Genomic DNA, 19,784 nt, shown 5'->3' with positions numbered 1-19,784 from the left:
GCTGTGGACTCTGATTCTCCCTCTCTTTGGCAGCTGAGCCCCAGTGCAAGGTGACTTGGGTACTGGTGGTGGCTTTCTCTCCTGTTTCCAGCGCCGCAGACTCCGCTGCGGGGTTGTACATCCCTGAAGCTGGTCTTCCTCCTCCGGACGTGGCTGGAGGGAGGGTTTGAGCCAAGCCCAGAGAACAGCCCTGCTGTGGCTACTGGTATGAGGCTGCAGTCAAACATTACAAGCTTTAAATAGGGCCGTCCTGTGCCATAAAGCTGTCACTGCTAATGGAGATCATCTCTGCTTTGAGTGGCATGACTCCCCTTTACGCACTGTGGCTGGGAGAGCCAGAGTTGAATGGAGCAGAGGGTAATACACAGTATGGCAAAGTTAGAAAATGCACTTGCTGAGCAAAACACTTTCAGCCTTTTCCCACATTTCCAGCTGGACCCCTCCAAGCAGTTTGTGCTTAAGAGAGCACGCGATTCCTCCGCCCCCGCATGGCAGTCAGGACAAAGCACTTGGTAAAAGGGCAAAAGAGCGTGATACATCATAAATATTAGTCCCTGGCCCCTTGCCAGTCCCAGGCAGAGAAATCTTCTTGGCCATTAATCTATCTGTGCAAGCTGCATCTGCAAAGTGGCGCTTAATGTAATGTCACCCATGCTCATTTTTGTCTCGGTGTTACAGTTCATGCTTGCTTATAAAAAAAAAAAAAAAAAGGTACTTTGTGCTCTCTGGGTCTGATTCATTAGTGTATCCTGGGGGGCTCTGCCAGCACAGCATGGGACCAACACACAGGGGGGCAAGCCAAACACAGGGAGCCTCTAATGAGCCAGCGTGTTTGTGTAAATAAACCATGAGTATCCATGCTGGGCTTGTTGTGGCGCTGGCATCGCTGCTCAGCACTGGAGCTACACTTGTGCTCTGCTCCCTGCTGTGGTCAAGGCTTTCGGGGGTGGCTGGCTGCTGCTGCTGGGTAGCACCCTCCAGGCTGCACAGGGACCCTCCGGAGCCTGCCGCCCACTGCGGTGCTGGCGCAGGCAGAGCTGGCGTTGGAGCTTCCCCCACGCTCAGCTTTCATTCTCCGTTGTGATCGATTGCAGTTAACGTTCATTGGTAATTTTAGAGAACAATCGGATGACGTGCCTCGTGGTTGATTTAATTGAAACCTGATGAGGCGTCAGAAGACTGCTGTGCACTGGGGCGAGTGGTGCTGGGATCCTCCCGAGAACCTCATCTCCTCTCCCCGTCCTTGGAAGAGCCTTGGAGGGCTCAGGCTCCCCCGTGTTTCCCTTGGGCTGAGCTTGTGCTGTAGATCTGAGGTCCCCTTGCCCTGGAGATCTGGGTCTCCTCACCCTGGAGCTTTGTGACCAGTCTGGATATTCCCATGTGCAGTAGTGTAAAGGGTCCGGGGTTTTGCACCACTGTGGTATGGACCACTGGGGAGGTTTGGGGTATTTGGAATACATCTTATTCCCTGTTACAGAAAACCTCCGCTCAGCCTATTCATCTGCTTGTGTGGCGCTAGCAATTTCTAAGGCAGTTAGGAGGGCTGAGGGAAATTGCTTTCAGGTCAAGACCTGCTTTACCCTGTAGTGAATTACTACGCCTAGGTTTTAAATCTTTGCAAACAGAGGATTATGGTGGTGGTAAATACTAGGTAGGCCTGGGGATTGCCGTACTGCCAGCTGAAGGGAGTGTGGCCTTTCCCTTTAGCAGATAGAGACTGATGGATATTAAAAAAATAAATTGAGATACAGCCTGGGTTGTGGCTTAGATACTGTTTCTCCTTGATTTATATTTCTGCTTGGATGCTTTGCAGAGTAAGCAGTATATTTCTTGCTTAACCTCACAGGGCTGTTTCCCTCTTAAATGAGGACAGCATGGTAGATATGACCAATTGCCAAGAGCCCTGGATTAGCGCAGGATCTGCAAAAAATTCAGAGCTGCTGTATAGCCCAGCATCTGCTTGAAACACAAACACCAAGGAATGAACGCATTTGACATGGCAAAGCTACATTCCTGTGCTGGAGGATAGCTGCCCATGCCTGGCTGCTCTCAGCATCTCTGGGTCTCTAGTCCCAACAGTGGCTTTGGGGGCTGCAAACAGAGCGATTGCCTCCTGCTCTCTCTCCCAGCAGACCAGGGGTAGCTGGGAGCTTCCCAGAGGGAGCAGTCATTGGGATTGCCAGGGAAATGCAGCCAGTATACAGGTACAGCCCCCTCCCCATGGGGAGCAGGGAGGTGGGCAGCAGGCAGCTGGTGCATCTTCCAGCTCTGACCAGTGGTGCCTAGCTCTTCTGGAAGAGTCTGAGGTTGGAAGCTGCACAACCACCCAGCCCATCTTCTTCCCTATCCTCATAACTTATATGTTCAAGTTTTTCTTGCTCTGTTTTAAACCTGTTCTTTCTTGACTCATCCACTGTGGAACCAGAGAGCAAATCCATCCTTTTCTCTTTACAGCAATCTTTCACATATTTGGTACACATTACATTCCTGTCTGTACTGTGTACCCCACCTGTCGCAAGCATGGTGGGGTGAGGGGGTGAGGAACCGCAGTGGTGCAAAGGCTGGAGTGTGGGTAGCACCTTGAAGTGCCAGCCTGCTGGAAGCCCGGCCTGTAGCCGTGGTGGATGCAGGCAGCAGAGGGTGAGGGCAGGCTGGGCTTGTCCTCCTGCCTGCAGGTTCTGGGCAGGATGAAGGGTGAAGGCCTGGTTTGCTCACTGCTGTGAAAGCGGCGATGCACGTATCTAGCCTGCAGGAAGCTGTAATGGCACCTGTGCATGATGAGTGGGGCCGAAACAGGTTGACACAGTCTTTATAATCCAATTAGTGCCAAGTGCTAAGCAACCTGGCCTGTTTGCTCTTGGCTTTTGTGACATATAAATAGCGGCAGCTTTATGTAACCCATGGGGGGTGTCTCCGCTCCTCTCACAGTCCCCGAGTATGGCTGAGCTTGGCTGGCCAGAAGGCGACCGTGGCTTTGCCCGGTGCTGGGGTAACCCATCTGATGGTCTGATCTCTCGTAGTGTTTGTGTTTGCTGCATTCCACTTGGCCTGCTGCAATCTGTACAACATCTCCAGATCCACCTGGCACCAGCAGTCTTGACAAGGCACTTCTCCTGCATCCTCTCCCAAGCAACATCTCCATCAGTTGGTCTCGTGTGCTGCAGAGGAGACTATGACAAATGCAGGCAGGGCCCTGACACTGTTAACAAGCTCAGGCCTGGCCTTGGTAATGGTGTCCTCCAGCCTCTCCTTGCTCTCAGCTTTCCCACTGCAAGTGGAAGATGCTTCCATGTCTGCATGACCCTCCTTGGCTCTGACAGAGTACCACTGGCCATAATAAAAGTTTTCTAGGCTGCCGCAGGCCACCAGCAGTTCTGTGCAGGCAGGGGGCTGTAATCTCTGCCCTCGAGGGACCCCCTGTCAGGCTGCTGGCAGCTAATGCGTTTGTGCAGGTGTTACTGAGGGTGTCGTGTGTCTGACTGAATTATTGATGTTGTCCATGATGGGAATTGCTCTGAAACTTTGAGACAGGGATGGATGCACTGGGGGCTGGAGCTGGGAGACGCTCGTGAAGCTGGTAGCTTTTCCCAGAAGTAGGTGGCAGAAGGTGAGCATGGGGTTTTGTGTGGCTGCTCCTGCAGAAACACTTCCAGGAAGGGAGAGGCTGGGTTGAAGTTACCTCTTGCGTTTTCAGTCGTATGAAAAACCAGTCTTCTGGAAGAAAGGAGCGAGTGGATAGAAGCAGGAGGTCACAAAAAATGGTTTCTGAAGTAAATCATGCCTAAAAAGCGCAGTGGTAAATGCTGTTGAGGTGTTTGCAGGTTGGTAGCTTTGTAGAGGTTGCAGCTGGATTGTGTTTGCCCTGAATTGGCTGAGTCTTGCCCACAAGGCTATTGCACTAAATCCTCATTGAATGTAATTCATTAAGTAGCCACTGGTAATCACCGGTTACAGTTTTGTCTTATGTAACTGACTTCTCTTCTTTGTGCTTTCAGAAGTAACCCAGATCATCCAGGTAGACTTGGACCTGAAGTACAAGACCAACATCCGAGACCTGTTTGATGAGTTTGACAACTTCCCAGAGGGAGCAGTCATTGGGATTGCCAGGGAAATGCAGCCAGTATACAGGTACAGCCCCCTCACCACGGGGAGCAGGGGGGTGGGCAGCAGGCAGCTGCTGCGTCTTCTCTTCAACTCAGGTTGGTCTTTGGAAGAATATCTAGTGGGAAGCAGTCCTTCTGCTTTAATACGTGCAGAGGGACTTAAACTTGTAGGTCAGTATGAATAAAGTGTAGTGTTGCTGGTTTCCTTGTTCTCAAGCATCATCATAAGGCTTCCAGAGCCAAGTTCCTGGTCATTGGTGCCAAAATCCATACCTAGATTATAGCACATCTGCTAGAGGTGTGTTTGCCCAGCCGTGCCTGCTGAGATGCTGTGATTGCTTTCAGTTCATATGTCAGGACTCAGAGGTTTTGGCTGTGAATACTGCAGAGAGTAGGGGTTGAGGCTGGGCAGCAGTGAGATCCTGGGTCCCTGGAGTGTCAGTGCACCTTCTGCTGAAGAAATATTCCCCCGGAGAAGACTGAGTGGGCAACTCTGCTGGTGTCCTGGGCTTGCAAGCATGAGGATTGCTCCATGGTCGCTTGCTCTTCAGACCCTTGGTCCAACAGCCAGTGGCGACTGTAGTGGCAGCTAGCAGTGGGAGCTGTGCACTGAGGGGTGGCCCAGCTCTTCCCACTCACAGGCCACTGGTGGGCTTCAGGGACACAGATATTTCCAGTCTGGTGCTTAAAAATACTGGTTTACTTCAGCCTGCGTTATTCCAAGGATAAACCTCAGATTTTGTTTTAATCCAGGGTGAATCAGATCATCAACTCAGGATGCTTTAATGGCTTCTCAGCTGAGCAGAATTTGAGCATCTGAGGGCTTGGCTAGATTTGCTAATCCTAATGGAAATGTTCTCGGAGAAAGATAAAAAAGTTTAAGAGCTCTGTATGTCTTTTCCTTCCCTACTGGCAGCCTTAGTAGTGAGATCAGTAACTGAACCTCCTAAGACATGTCCTGCAGCACTCTTGGGCAAAGGCTGAGCTGCCTTTGTGGTGGAGCAGCCATTCCTGCTGCATGTGCACCTGGGTGAGGTGAGGGTGGAGACAGAGAGAAGTTCACCAGCGGAGGATTGATGGTCATTAATCTCCACTGATTCTTTCCTAGAAGCCCAAGCTAGCTGAGCGCATGGTCACGGGAGCATTTCTGGTTGCCCAAAATGTGGAAGTCACCACTGTTCCCAGGCTGGAAAAAAACATCTCTGTGCCCATGGCAGAAGTGTCACCTTTCCTCCTGGCTTGTGCTCTCGGCAGGGTGAGCTGGGACCAGAGGAACATGAATGCTGAGGCCTCGTCTCCATAGGGTGGCACTGTGCTCAGAGCTTGGAGGGCTACTGTATCCGCTTTGGGTGTCCTGGCAGGATTTTGGTGCCCAGAATGGTAAATCCAGCCCCAGTTAATCATATCCAATTGTTAGAGCTTAAAGCAGGATGGAGGGAGCAGCGACAGCCAAGTGTGGCCGCAGGGCTGTGCCAGACTGTCAGCCTCAGTCAGTGCTGCCTAGCAGGGCAGATCCCGTGTGTTAGGGGTACGGCCTGTAACAGGATAAATTAAGCATTCGTTTGCCTGCAGTTAGTCCATGGTGGAATCGCTCCGTGTTTCTGTCTCTGCAGGGATCGGTTTTGCATGATTTCCACGCATAGCTAGGGAGCGGGGATGGCATTCCGCTGCCTGGATGTTGTTCTAGGATGAGGAGGGGACTGAGTTAAGCTTTGGGGTGCTCCGCTGGAAGGAGAGGTGTCCGGCACAGCAGGGGACAAGGCATGGGACCGCGGGGCTGAGTACTGGATATCTGACCCAAGCCAAAGCCGTGCTCTCCCCTCTCCTGCCACCCGCAGCGGGGACAAACAAGCCAAGCACTAACAGCCCTCACAGGCTGCATTTTTGGGCTGAACTTTCTGTTGTTGCAGTTTTAACATTCTGGGTCACTTTGGACTATGTTGTGCTTTTCTTCTTGTGCTGTTTTGATCTTCATGTGAAAACAAGTTCCTGATCTTTCTCGTCGCCAGATCACCCGCTGCACGGTGAGCTGTGCCAACGCCAGCCCGCCCTCCCGCCGAGCCCTCCGCCCCACAGGGCTCGCACCTCACTGCTAAAAGGGTTTCCAGACGAAAACATGAGCTGACAAAGCGTGAGTGTCTTTGTAAAAATAAATAACTCTTTGCTATTTTTATACTTTTAGCAAGATAAAACACATTGTAGGTGTGAAATAAGAGGTGCTAGCTCCAGCCGTGTGATTTGCCACGTGTGCAGGCTTGAAGCATCAGCTGAGAAACTGATTGCGGAGGAGGGTTACAGGGCGATGGTGAGGTCTCTCCATTGCCACTTACGTTTTCCTCCCCACTTCACGCAGCTCTCTGTGGCATCAGCTTTGCCCCAGCATGCGGCAAAACATCAGAGGGTTGGGGCAAGGCAGCAGAACTTTCCAGAGCTTGCTTACAGGACTGTGGACTGGCACCCTCAGGGCAGGGTAAGCCAGTGGCTGGGAAAGGTCTAGGTGCCATCTTCCCCTCTCTGTAGCAATGGAGAAGGTGGATGGAGATCAGTCCACTTGGCTGTGTTGAATCCTGCTTATCTACCTGGCCTGTCACATGGGTGCAGACCAGCATACTTTGTAGATGATGCACCTTTTTCTAGGAGGCGGTGCTGTTCCCAACAGCTGCCTGTTGGCTGTCCAGCTGTAGGCTGCACTTTCCAGGCACAGGCTGGGACTGCACAAGGCTCAGGCTGCTGCACTGAGCAGTGCTGGGCACAGACGCCTGCGGGAAATGGAGGAGTAAGAGAACAGCAAATAGGAAACGTCTTGGAGCCTGCTTGCACATCCTGAAGGTAGAGGGAAACCTCCAGACAGCAAAACAGGATGGCACAGGAGCGTTTCCACTTGTTTGACTCATGCTAAAACAATGCCCGGCTGCTGTTTGTCTTGGACAAACATTTCTCCAAGCAACAGGATCTCCTGGCCCTCCTGCAAGGCAAATGCTGAGGTTTAACTGTTGCACAGCCTGGGGCTGGCCTGCCTGTTGGGCTTGCTCAGGGTGGGTTGGAGCGGCCTGTGGGGAGCAGCAGCTCCTGCTGAAGCTGTTTGTGGATTGCCCTGCAGAGCTGCCTCCCTGTGGTGCCCTGCAGGTCGGTGTCTGGCAGGGGGTCCTGGGTGTGGAGGGGGAGGTTGCAGGAGCCCAAGTCAGGTGCAGGAGTCAGTCTGAGGCTGTTGGCATCGGGTTTGCTTCTCTGGAGCTGCAGGGAGGGGAGCAGCATTCTGTCTGTGAGTCAGGTGTGTTGTCCTGCCTGCAGCTTTTGGATGCGACGTGTGACGTGGGGTATGGTCAGTGCCGCTGTGGCTGGGCTCTCAGACAGAGCTTCGTCCCACAGAAGGCTGCCCCTACTGCCAGGGGACACTGGAACTGTGCACTAGGCTCGTAGGGGCTTGTGGGCTGTCCATGGCAGTACTGGATGCCTCCTGCCAGGTTGACACTGGCACACTGGCCTACAGGCAGAGCCTCTTCCCAGCACTGACATATGCCTGCTCATGTGTCTGCCTGCAGAGGATCCATGCCACAGCCAAGACCAGGAGCTCCCGCTTCAGCGAGGGTGATTTTGATGGAAAGATTAAAATCTGCACCTGAAGTTTAACTGGTCTAAAAGGCTTTCCATGCAAGGAAGAGTTTCTGCAGAGTCATAATCTTAATTAAAAATCCTGTTGTCCCCTGCAGCATTTCAGCTGTTCAGGCGTGCTGGCGGTGTCCTGCTCACCAGGCTACAGAAGATGAGCGATTTGTGTTGCACTGGGCCTTCCATGTCAGATCCTGGCCAAACTGAGAGGTCCAGGCCCTTCTGTGCTCTTTGCCCTGCTAGGAAACATGCAGGCAAGCATTGCAGATGCAGCCGGCGAGCCAGTTACCAGGCGAGCAGGCAGGTCACTGTCCTCGGGGTGTGTGCGGGGTGCGTGCCTGGCCCCGGGGGCGGCTTAGCTGTGGTCCTGGCTGCGGTGGGGCTGAGCGATGGCCAGATGAAGCACGGCTTGCTGCGGGACAGCCTCCTGACCAGGCATGAGCAGCAGGGGCTGCACCTGGGGTGCAGCGGAGGTCTGCACTGGGGCATGGTGAGGGTGCCCTCATGCAGATGCTGCTGCAGCCTAGACCTCCCCGGGGGCCTCCTTGCCAGCCTGGCTGAGCTCAGTGCCTCAGGTGCCCAAGGGAAAAGTCTCCCCATTTCCAAGCAGCCCTATGGCTGAGATGAATAGAGTGCAAAAATACTGTGGAACTCCCCAAAATGTCCTGAAAACTCCGAAGACAGAAGGCAGAGCTTAAACCCTATTCTTACAGTTTCCTGGTTATAGATCCCTCCGGTCACGCTAGTGGCATGTGAGAGGAAGCAGAGCAGCAGTATTGATTGCATAGCTGCTCTCAGCAGCCTCAGGCTGACCCCAGACCAGCATGCTGCACCATGCTCCCAGCTCCCGTCCCCATGGCCATCCCGTCCCCTTCACTTCCTATGTGGTGCTGGTGCTGTTTACTGGCACTGCCACGTGGCGGTGGGCTCTGAGTGCCCACCAGTGCTGGCACCGCCTGGGACCTTCCATGCTGCCCTCATGTTGCTCCCCTTGGAGGTCATGCTGGAGATGAATGATCTGCTGGCAACAGGGAGGAACTAACCCACAGGTCCTCAGACGGGTGCTTTTACCTCTTCGCTCCAGATGGGAGCAAGGTACCAGCTGTGGCGGTGGACCTCAGGAGAGGTCCCAAAAGCTCCTCAGGTCCAAGGACGCACATAGCTGGGGCTGGAAGGGTGGCTGCTGCCTCCCTTCCTGCTTCTGGGTAAGATCTTCGCTGCTGTCCCCTATGACAAGAAGCTTAATAAAAGCTATTGGGAATCCACAGTGCTGGAAATGATAAAAGTTTGTCCTGCAGGAAAGGATATCTACATCAAAGAGACTGCTACAGACTACAAAGGACCGACACTTGGGTCCTTGTATGGCTGCAGGGCCATTTGCCTTTGCTTCTGCCTAAAACCTAGGGAGAGCTTGAACAGGGCATTATTTTGTGGAAAGGAAAAGCATCATTTCTGCTTGTGATCATGTGGGAGCTGCTGTAGGTGTGCTGTGTGCTCTGTCACATTAGTTTTGTTTGTTTGAGAGCTGGTAGAATAACCCTGAGAAGGCCAGTAATGAGGGGAAGCAAGCCTGTGCAGCCTCTGGACCTGGAGGCGCAGCGCTTGCGGTTCTTGATGTTCACTGGGAGCTCAGTGGCAGCAGTGCTAAGTTAGTTTGTCAGATGTTTGGAAGAGGAGCTGAGTTATCCTGGGCTGTGAGCAGGCTAATGCTGAATCCACAGCCAGGCAGGGCTGAGACAGTACGTCCTGTACCTTCTCTTGGGATCTAAAAAAGCCCTAAAGAACTGCTGACAGCTGCAAGCAAGGAGGAGCAGCTGGATTCCCTGGATGTCGGCTGATTGGTGGTGGTTGTCAGATATAGCAGTGCAGGTGGGCTGTCGCCTGGGATGGAGCTTTCCAGAGTTGGAGATAACCATCTCCAGCAGGCAGGTCCTCCTGCCTGAGTTCAGCTGGTTTTGAGGGCTGCTCATGCAGGCAGGTTCCCTGATCTGGAGACTTAGCAATTTTCCAAGTGTTTTTGCCCTGGGGGAGCCGGGAGCTGCCTGCAATGACGGGCTCTATGTTTCCCAAGCCCCTCAGTTGGCGAAGGCAGGAACATTTGCCATGCCTGTGCCCTGCCAGGCATGGTGATGCCAATGCTGCCTGCCCACAGTCCTGCAAGCCAGACCCTGCACACTTTGAATTTTAAACCATTTCAAGGCTTTGACTTGATCTGTAGCAAGTGCTGCTGCTTGATGCATGAGGGGGACTGTTGTAGGAATTCTTTCGCAATGGATGCCAAGAAGCAGCCAAAATTACAGAATAAGCAGAACTTGCAAGGAACTGGCAGCAGAATTGATTTCAGGAATTCAGCATTACTTTCTGATTAAAAAAAAAAAAAATTACCCAAGAAAGTAAGTGATTTTTTTGTTTACATCTGTGCACATCATTAATATGTAGGACCCATTGCACTTATTCTTATTACCAAGCAAACTTGAAATGTCATTTAGAAACAATGAATAAACTGGACAAGATCTGACAACCACAATTGTGCATTGATTAGCACAAATACTATCAATAATATTAATACTATTAACTCTCCCTTTTGAAGTATCGGGCGTTACAAACATGATTTTTTCCAACAACCAAGACACTTGTGTGTGTTTGCGTAGGCTCTCCCAAGCATGGGTTCAAGCTTTCCCTCCAAGGACTTTGCTGTCATGCAGAGAGTACACGTGGGTGGTGGGCCTCATTTCCAAAAGCTGCCTGAGAAGTTTGCTGTGACTTTGCTACAGGAGTTTTTTTGTTGACCATAGCACATAAGTTCAGGGTGCATCAGGTGAGCATGTATGAGTTACCATACCTGCACTTGTCTTCAGCTCTGCTGTTTCTCAGTTTCAGCTCCTGAACATTTTTGGTTTCGGTGTCCAGAGGCAGGTGTCACACCAGTGGCATCTTGGGGTTGCTGGGGTACCTGGCTGCAAGGGTAGATCCCGCACGCTAAGCATCATGAGCAGTTGGTTAGGTCCAGCTGGGTATTTGCACAACTGCTGTCATCTTCAGTGGTTGTTTTTGACATGAGAGCATGAACTGAAGAAAGAGCAGGTCCATGCTGGGCATTGATCCTTTTTGGAGGTCACAGCTTGTTTTGAGGCTAAGAAAAATGCTCTTCATGGGCAGCGGCAAGGCTCAAGCTGGCCTGTGCAGCACAGGTATTCGTGACTCTTTGCACCCCAGTGAAGGTTTTGCAGCAGAGTGGGGGGGAAGTCTGGGCTGTAGACACTACCAGAGGTGTCAAACCAGTCCAGCTTGGCTCTTGAATCTGCTCTGGAAAGTGGCTGCTGGGGCTGAGCATCTGGAGGTGGGCCAGGAGGAGCAGATGGGGCCGCTCAGCCGAGGGCTTCCTCACCAGCACTTGGTGGAGAAAGAGCTTCCAAGAGCTGAAGCCTTTTGATGGACAAACAAACAAACAGAAGGAAATTGAGAGGTTTTGCTGCATAGTTGGGGTGCTTCATGGAGTGATGTGTGCTGGGGCCGCATGAGGAAGCTCGTGGCAATCCTCTGGAGGGGTTCCCACGATGCCCTCCTGCTCTCTGAAGCTCAGTGGCAGTTCCCTCCGTGCCCAGACTCCCCTGTGGCAGCACAGTGTCCCATGGCTGGGACTCCCACATGGGGATGGAGGGAGACAGACCTTTCTATTTCTCCTCCCCTGAGCAGCAGGTGAGCATCTGTGAAGGGAGGGCATCTCCCCTGTTCCTGAGAGCCCCGTCAGTGGGCGAGGGCGGCCTGGGGCGGGCTGTCTGCGCCTCCAAGGCAGGCAGGAGAGCACGGCTGGAGCAGAGTCCATTCACAGTTGTTAACAGAAATCTGCCATTTTGGCAGTAATTGGGCCCGTGGTGTTTCAGAGTTCCCCTGTGAACAGGCTGTCCCCCATCCTTCCCTGGCGCTGAGCGAACGACTGATCTAACACACACAGCCCATCGCTCTGCACTGCCGCTAGCGCCACGGGCATTTATCTATAGAAGGAAGGAAGCTGACGCGACCCAGACAGGGATTTATGGTCCCACCTCCATTCGGAGGGTAATCTTAGCACTGGCATGGGGTGCAAAAATTTTAGTTGGTGAGGTGGGCACACCTTGAAAATCTGTGTCCCAAGGAAAGGTTTCATTTGTGAGCTGTGTTCACAAGTTGCTACTAATCATCTATTTAAGTGTGCCCAGTTTTGGACTGCTAAGTCCACACAGAAGTATAATGATCAGGAACGATTTTGCTGCTCCAGATGCAGGCCTTTTTAGTTTGGCATGCAGACTGTGCTGTAGTAGAGATCAGTGCTTTAGAGACATAATTTGTGCATACGTGAGAAGTTTATTAAGGAATCGCTGATGTCTTAATTGAAGAGCTCAGTCCATCAGTTCATCAGCATTTTCCACGGGAGGGCTGGAGGTCCTACCTGAGCTGGACCCTTGCCCTGAACCCATGGGAGGAGGGTAGGGTGGTCCCGGTGTGCACAGCGATGCATCCTGCCCTTTGTCGATGCATCCTGCCCTTTGTCGCAGGCTGGGAGCCGGGCTTGCTTTGCCCCAGGGTGATGTTTACCCCTCCAGAGCAGGGGGTACTGTCCTGTTGGGGATGCCATTGCTCGTCGCTGGGTGCAGTGTGCTCCCAAGAAGCGCAGAGCTGGGATTTCCTGGGTTACACAAGCTGCTCAGCCTCAGCTAAGGCGCACTGGACCAGGCTGGTACTGAACCTGCCGCCCCGGCTCCTTAAGGGGTTTAGCATTTGCACATGGGAAATAAGCATTTAGCAACAAGAGCCACTTTGTTGGAAAGCCTCTGTCTGCGGCAGGGCTGAGCTTACCCACCCCGATCCAGCAGTGCCGGGTGGGAAGGGGGAGCCTGGGTCGGATACTGTGCGGGGTGCAGCCCCAGGGCAGCAGAAACTTGGAAGGGCCCATCTCCACTGCAGCGGTGCCTTTGGGGTGGGGGGAGCCGGAGGAAGGGAAGACATCCTTTTCCTGAGGGGTTAATCTCAGTCAGAGTGGTGGTAAGGGGCGGGCAGCTGCCTGCCACAGTGAGATTTAGCTAAGGGAAAGGAGAAGGGTGCAGGGAGGTTTCTTGGCTGTGCTCTTAGTTCTGGCTGTGGATTAGCGGGGAAAGCCACTGTCATCGCCATGCCATCACTCTTCTTTCCCTACCACCCACATCCTCTCCTCTGGGTGGGACAGAAGCTGCTGTCAGGGGGTCTTTCAGGCTGCTGTGGGAGCCAGCTTGCTTTTAAGCCTGTATCTGTTGTCCCCAGAAGCCCTTACAACTATTTGCCACCTCTGTTTGCTCTCTCCCCCTCCATTTCAGACATGTCCCCCTGTCCCCATCGGGACACTGCGTACTTACCACTGGGGCTCCCATCCCACCCAGCTCCTCAGCCAGCTCCCTGGGGCCCTGCAGGAACTGGGCACCAGCAGGTAGGCAGCTCAGCTGGGCATCGCTCGGCAGGACCGCAGCCACGTGCCGCATCCTCCTGCCCGCCCCAGGGGAACGCTGGCAGCAGCGTGGAGCAAGGAGTGCGGCGCGCTCACGCCTCATTGCTTACTGCACAGGAATAGCGGTGTTTGCCAGCAGCTGCAGCTGGGGATAACGCTGCCAGCTGTCTGTTTTCTGGCTCAGAAACTGAAAAGCGTATTTAGAGGTAGCAAGACCCTGCGCTTGTTGGTTTAGTTGGTGTTTGGGCTGGCAGGGCTGCTGTCAGGGTGGTGCAGAGAGGGATAGCTGGCAGCCCGTGCTTCCCTTCTGTGCCAGGAGCCCCATGCCTGGCTGGCTGGGGCTCAGGGTCCCCCAGCCCCTGACCCCTGTGAGAGGCTTGGTGACAAAGTGTGTTCTCAATGTGCTGGCTCACTGCTGCTTCCCATCTTGCCCTCCTCAGCAGCTGGCACAAACTCTGCCAGCGCTTGCAAGAGATAGGAGCAAAGTAGTGAGCTCCAGCAAGGAGTTCACTGGTCCAGGATGTTTATTGCATCCAGAATCTTGCAGACCCCTCATTTTTGTGGCTTTATCCCATGGCTGTTGGCTTTGCTTCCCCTTTGGGTGGGGGAGAGGCTGTGCAGCCTTCCTCCCTGGGTATTGCACTGCTCAGGCTCATACAGTGCACGGTGCACAGCAGTGTTCAGAGACCCCACAGGCTTCCAGGAGCTTCCTCTGACCGCAGCCACCTTGGGTCTGGCCTAGCATCTGGTTTCACTTCATGCCTTTTTGACCCAGCTCCTTGGTTCCCCAGCTGCATGGGTGGGATCCTGCAGGTTGTCCACTTTTCTGGAGACAAGTCTGCATGGAGAGGATCCACATCCTCATCAGCAAGGCCAGTGGTGGCTGCGCACCTGGTGTGGCAGGGTTGCAGCCTCTTGGAACATCCTGGGTGGGTACAGGCACCCAAGCCCAGTCTGCTGCCTGTGAGGCTGGTGCTTTGGGCTTTCTGTTGGTCCCCCAGCTGCCAATAACTCCCCCGCCCTGCCTTTCCTGCCAGCAAGGGCACCCTGCTGCCTTACCAGAAGTTTCCAGCTCATCGCACGAGGTTGTCCCATAACCCAGAGCTGAAGTAAACAAGTGGAAGTTTGCGGGTTTGGACAAAGTCTTCCCCCACCCAGCATTTGCCCCTTGCTGTGCACTAAAGCAAGAGAAGGACTTGCAAAATACAGCTGATAGGTGGAGAGGTGCCTTCTGCTCCTGGCAGCTATCCCCAGCGAGGCATTTTAAAGGGTGCGATGGCAGCTCTGCGAGCTGGGGCTCAGGACCACCAGCCTGGGGGGCCGGGGAGGTGTGGCCGGAGCGCCCTGTGCTGAGCCAGCAAGGGAAGTCCTGGTGGAAGCAGGGTTTTTTATCTGGGCTGCCTGGGCCTGACATTTGAATGCTTGGAAATGCTCTTCTCCAGATGTTTCCTAGCACACGCCGGCTCTGTTTATAAACAGCTCCTCAAAGCAAAGCCCGTTGGGGCTGCAGGCAGGCGCTCACAGCAGCAGCCCTGCGTGGCTCCCCCGCACCGTGCTTCAGGGTCTGGGGCCCGGGGTCACCTCTTTCCCCTCCTGTCTAGAGGGATCAGGGCAGTTAACAAAAGCTCGGAATGCCTCCTCTTCCTTTCTCCTCCCCTCCTCCCGGCCGGCAGCTTCCTGCCCTGTTGCATCCCGGTGGTGGCCAGCATCTCCAGGCTGCCTTCCTGCCCTGGTTTTCACTGCTGGGGGATGGAGGGTGGGGGCGGACAGAGAGGGAGGAGGGTACCCCGGAGCCAGGGCTGGTGGCATGCTGCCCTGCCTGAGCTGCCTGTCCCAAGGGAGATCCTGGCTGCTCCGGGGGCTTGGGGCAGGGAGATGTTTCCGTTGCATCCAATTGGGGTTCGGTTCCTTAATGGTTGTGTCAGGCCAGGGAGGCTGCACCCCCTCCCTGCATCCTGACAGCATGCTCGTCAAGTCCCCCGTGTTTTTCTAAAATCTGAGGTGAGTGCCCAGGGGAGGCAGGACAAAGCAGCACGGGGCACAGGCTGGGTTAACTGGCTGGCTGGTTGTTGTGCTTCCCCAGCACCATCTCCTCCAAAGAAAATTATGCTCTCGTACCCACCACTCCTTCCACTTCCAGATGGGTAGAGGTGCCCTTCAGCCATGCTCTTCTCTGTCCTGGGCCCTGCAGAAGGACAGCACCAAACCCTTCCATTAGAGGGACAAAAGCCAAGTGAAATCCGGGCTGAACAGATGCTGCCAGCAGCCCTGCCAGAATACCTTTCCCTCGGCTGGCCTGAGCCTGGCGCTGGAAGGGCTGCGGTGCGGTGCTACAAGCAGGTTCCCAAGCTTCGGCACTGCGGAGCCGCCTGCAGCTCATCGCATCCTGGATCTTGCCCTGGCATCGCTCCCTGGGGATGGTCCTGTCTTCCCCCCCCCAGCCCCACTTTCCTGTGGTCCCCACGTGTGGCTGGGGGAGGATGGCCCCATCACGCCGTGCTGGTGCCGGGAGGAAGGGCTGAACAATTGCTGCTTGTCGGTCTGTCGCCTCTCCCTGCTGAAAAGGGCACATCGCTGCCTTCTCGTTATCAGCCGTCGCCAAGTAATCCGCTGGGGAACAACGTTGCTGAAAAATGGCATAATTTGATACAGATCTGCTTTCACCCCACTGCAGCCTGGCAGTGCCAAGGGCTTGGGCACTTGCATTTTTCCTATTCTAGTTGCTTGCAGGAGCTGTAATCTCATCCCTCGGCCTGGGCAGTGTGTTTTTGGAGGTCAGAACATGAAAGGACTTGGCTCCGCTGCTGTGGAGCTGGAAAGGTGCTTTCCTCCATGGTACTGCTCTCCCTCCTGCCAGCTTCCAGCATCATTTTTTGGGCACGGGGATGGCTTTCCTGGCACTGCTAGGGAGAAGCAGTGAGAGCAGAGTATGCTGACGTGGGCTGGAGCCAGTCTCTGCTCAGACCCCTGGCCCTGAGCACCTCAGGAGGCTGATCGGTGCACGGCTGGGTCTGGTCTGGTTGAGCTTTCCTCTAATGCTGTGTGGAGAGTGCTTTGCCTTCCTTTTCTCATGAGCATCCACGAGTTGTCTTTGTGGTGACCTGGTGCCTGTCCCCAAGACATAAGTGCTCTTTGCGGAGGCAGAGAGCCCTTTTATCCCTTCCCTTTAGATCAAATGAGCACTGCTGCCCGTGGGCTCCAATAAGGCGGTCAGTCCTCCGCTCCCTCTCCCCAGGAGGCGTGGAGACGCCTGCTCAAAAACTGAGCCCTCCTTCCATGGAAAACTGGCACTTGGAAAAACCCTTTCCATCCGGTATAGGCGAAAGGAAGCAGCATAAAGATCCTTAATTAAATGAGAAATACCAGAGGTTTGAATCTAAAGCATCTAAATGGAAAGTTGTAAGGAAGCGATGCATGTGAAAGATGTGAGGAAGTGGTGGTTGTGGTTCTCCAGATCAGGAAATAAAAAAGGTGCTCACAGTTGACATCATTAATAGATCCACATTTTCTGCTGGGATAATTCTGCTGGTGGCTGTCAAATCCTGGCTCTCACCTTGGCCAGTCTTGCAGTGCTGTACTGGGGATCCAGAGGACAGGATGGAAGGATGGGTTTAATAGTCTGATCCTTGTACAAACTGTAGGATTCCCTGAGCAGGTACCTGTTGGAGCTGAACCCAGCTTCTTACAAGAAAACTTTCAATGTAAATGTTTGCAGTGGGGGAGTACCCACCATGACTCTGGAGCTGGCCCACTGACTAATGTCCCTGCATCTTCTTACATCTGAATTAGCCCAGCTTCAGCTTCCAAGCGTGGGACCACTTTAAACCTTTGGATGGTAAATCCACACTGTCTACCAATGCCTTCTTGTTTCCTGGAGGTGCATGGAGACTTTGGTCAGTGTCTGACGGATTCAGACAGGAACCAGCAGCAGGCTTGGCTTATTCTTTCTAACAGTGTTTCTTCCTGACATCTCCACAGCAAGGTGCAAGAAAACCCTGCTGTAGCTTCAGGGTAAGTGTTAGGGCTGGAAGGAGACCATAGTGCTGGCAGCCTTGGGCTGTCAGATGGTGGCATGGGGGCCACGGATCCCTCCTGTCCTCCTCCAAACTGCAGGCTTGGCCAGCTCTCAGCTGCCCAGCTTTGCAGCAGAGGATGCTGCTTGGGGGCAGAAGACTTTCAGATTCAAGCCCAGCTGCTTGGGTAATAGCATGGGATTAATTCAATTTGCGCAAGTGGGAGCAGCCAATGTGGGTATGGTGGGGTGTGCTCACTGCCCCAGGGCTGAGGAAAGAGCCAAAGACATTTTTGGGCTGCTTGCTTAGGTAGTCTACATTTTTTCCCATTTGAATCACCCTCTGGAGTTAGTTTTGTGTATTGCTAGACTTGCACTTGCTCCCTTCTCCTTGGCAGCTGCAAATTAGCTGGTGAAGACTGCATCTGCCAGAGCTGCTACAGCTGAGCCTTCCTTGGGCTGCACATGCTGAAGGCAGTGCTTGTTTGCTAATGAGATGTTGCCGTTGGCTTTCTTTTTTTATTTTTATTTTGAAAAAACATTTCTGCCACTCAGATTTATTTCAAGCCTTTTTGCGCAGCCTCAAACTAGGGCCCATCTTTGATCTGGAGTTTCCCCTTAATCAAATAATAATAACGATGTGAGCACTGCTGCCGAGATCCTGTTAACTGCAGGACATTTTCCTGGTATGTACCAGCTGTGGGGGCACTTCTGGTGGTTCACCCTACGCACTGGGGATGTGCTTTCATTTCCCTGCATAGCCAGGGACGAGCAGTCGTGCAATCCTGTATCCAGTTGCCTCACCACAGCCATGCTGGTAGAAACAAAAGCGTCTTTAGGAGAGAGCAAGAAGAGTGGTTTGAGGTCTGAGCAATATCCTGTGCAGGGGGATGGAGGGAGATGCAGCCCGTGAAACACTGGGCTGCTCTGGGAGGCTGGGTACCTCCAGCCAGCAGAAGACAAGCACTGCCTGTTCCCTTTGGTGGGTGGTAGATCCTCTGCTGTGATCCAGACCTGCCCAGGCTTTGGGTTGCACTGCCTGATTCCCCTGTTCCTGTTTTTCCTCTCTGCAGGCACACATTCTGGCAGTATCGCCGTGAGAACCCCCAAACCAAAGTGGGGGACCCCCCTCCTGATGGACTGCCCGGCTTTAACAGTGGTGTCCTGCTGCTGAACCTGGAAGCCATGAGGCAGTCCAAGCTCTACAACCAGCTGCTGGAGCCCACCATGGTGCAGAAGCTGACAGAGAAGTACCACTTCAAGGGCCACCTTGGGGACCAGGATTTCTTCACCATGGTGGGGATGGAGCACCCAGAGCTCTTCCACGTGCTTGACTGCACGTGGAACCGGCAGCTTTGCACATGGTGGAGGGACCATGGATACAGCGATGTGTTCGACCAGTACTTCCAGTGCGAGGGTGAGGTCAAAATTTACCACGGGAACTGCAACACCCCAATACCTGAAGACTAGGGCACCCACCGCCCTTGGGAGCAGCTCTGACTGCAGCAGGCGCTGCAAAGCCATAGTGGCTGCACCGGCAGTCCCTCAGGAAGGGTGGCCAGACCTGATCTGTTGCAAACCTGGGGGATCCCTAGGGATCCAAAGAGCGTTTAGTATCCCACTGCCGGTACCTCACCCCTCCAGGAGGAAGTGCAGTCTGGTAGTTGGAGCAGAACATCCACAGTCACCATGCCCGGGGCTCAGCTCCTGGCTCTGCTTGGGGCAAGTCCGTGGTGCCAGTCTGTGCCACAGCTGCTGGGGCACAGGGACAGCAGAGGGGCCATCGAGTGCCTGCTGCTTTTGCACATGGCAGGGTGCTGCTCCCTGGGTGCTGTGCAGCCTTGCCTTGTCTAATGACCAGCAGGAGCCCACAGCCAGGCAGTTGGCTTTTGTTTTGGCATTCCCCGGTGGCCCATTTCTGCACTTCACGCAGGCACCGTCCTCAGGTCATTTTCTGTTTGAAGCATTCCAGAGAGGCGAGAGGGTTTTAAAGACTGAAAAGCTGCTTTAAATTGGGTTACTTACAAACAAAAATTGAATGCTAGATGAGCTTTAAAGCCTTCCATTGGTTCTTCTTAGCAATAAAAGCTTTACTGCCCTATCTTGTCTTAGAAGCATTCAGCGAGTGTGTACCAATAGGTTCATTTTTCTAGCTTTGCCTTTAACTTTTTGTACGAGAATAAAGCTGCAGATGTAAAATGCACTTGGCTGTTTTTCTGCGGCACAACTGAAGTCCTGTGTGATTGGAGGTTTCATGCTTTTACCGTCATGATTAAAAGGTACGTGATGTATATCTGTTGGGCAGTTGAATGTGGTGCCCCACATAGCTTATCACTGTGATTATCCCATGTCTGTCCCAAGCGAGTGATGCAAATAAACGGGCCGGCACATAAACCAGATTTCAAAAAAAGATCATGATCATTGCCGTAGCTGGGGTTGGTTTGGAAGGAGCCGGGAGCTGCCTGTGCTGTGAATGAGCAGCCTTCAGGCAGGAGCACTCTGTTCCTACATAAATCCTGTCTCGGCTGGCCCAGCTGGCGGGTGTGAGCTGCTCCTGCACAGGTCTCTGTCAGAAGAGGTGCACAAGCACATTAACCCGCTT

At 53.6% G+C, this 19,784-nt stretch overlaps 1 protein-coding gene across 1 annotated transcript in view; it reads left to right on the top strand.

Annotated features, from left to right (window-relative positions):
* The window catches only part of XXYLT1 (xyloside xylosyltransferase 1), a 37,358-nt gene extending 17,973 nt beyond the window's left edge, over positions 1 to 19,385 (top strand). The window contains exons 3-4 of the mRNA XM_056358576.1: positions 3,996 to 4,128; positions 18,256 to 19,385. Coding sequence (XP_056214551.1) covers positions 3,996 to 4,128; positions 18,256 to 18,652 — 530 coding nt within the window. The 3' untranslated portion in view covers positions 18,653 to 19,385. The remainder of the gene's footprint in view (positions 1 to 3,995; positions 4,129 to 18,255) is intronic.
* The last annotated feature ends 399 nt before the right edge of the window (positions 19,386 to 19,784 follow it).

The sequence above is a fragment of the Falco biarmicus genome, chromosome 13 (genome assembly GCF_023638135.1).
Source record: "Falco biarmicus isolate bFalBia1 chromosome 13, bFalBia1.pri, whole genome shotgun sequence".
Taxonomy (NCBI): Eukaryota; Metazoa; Chordata; class Aves; order Falconiformes; family Falconidae; genus Falco; species Falco biarmicus.
This window is presented reverse-complemented; position numbering and strand designations above follow the sequence as displayed.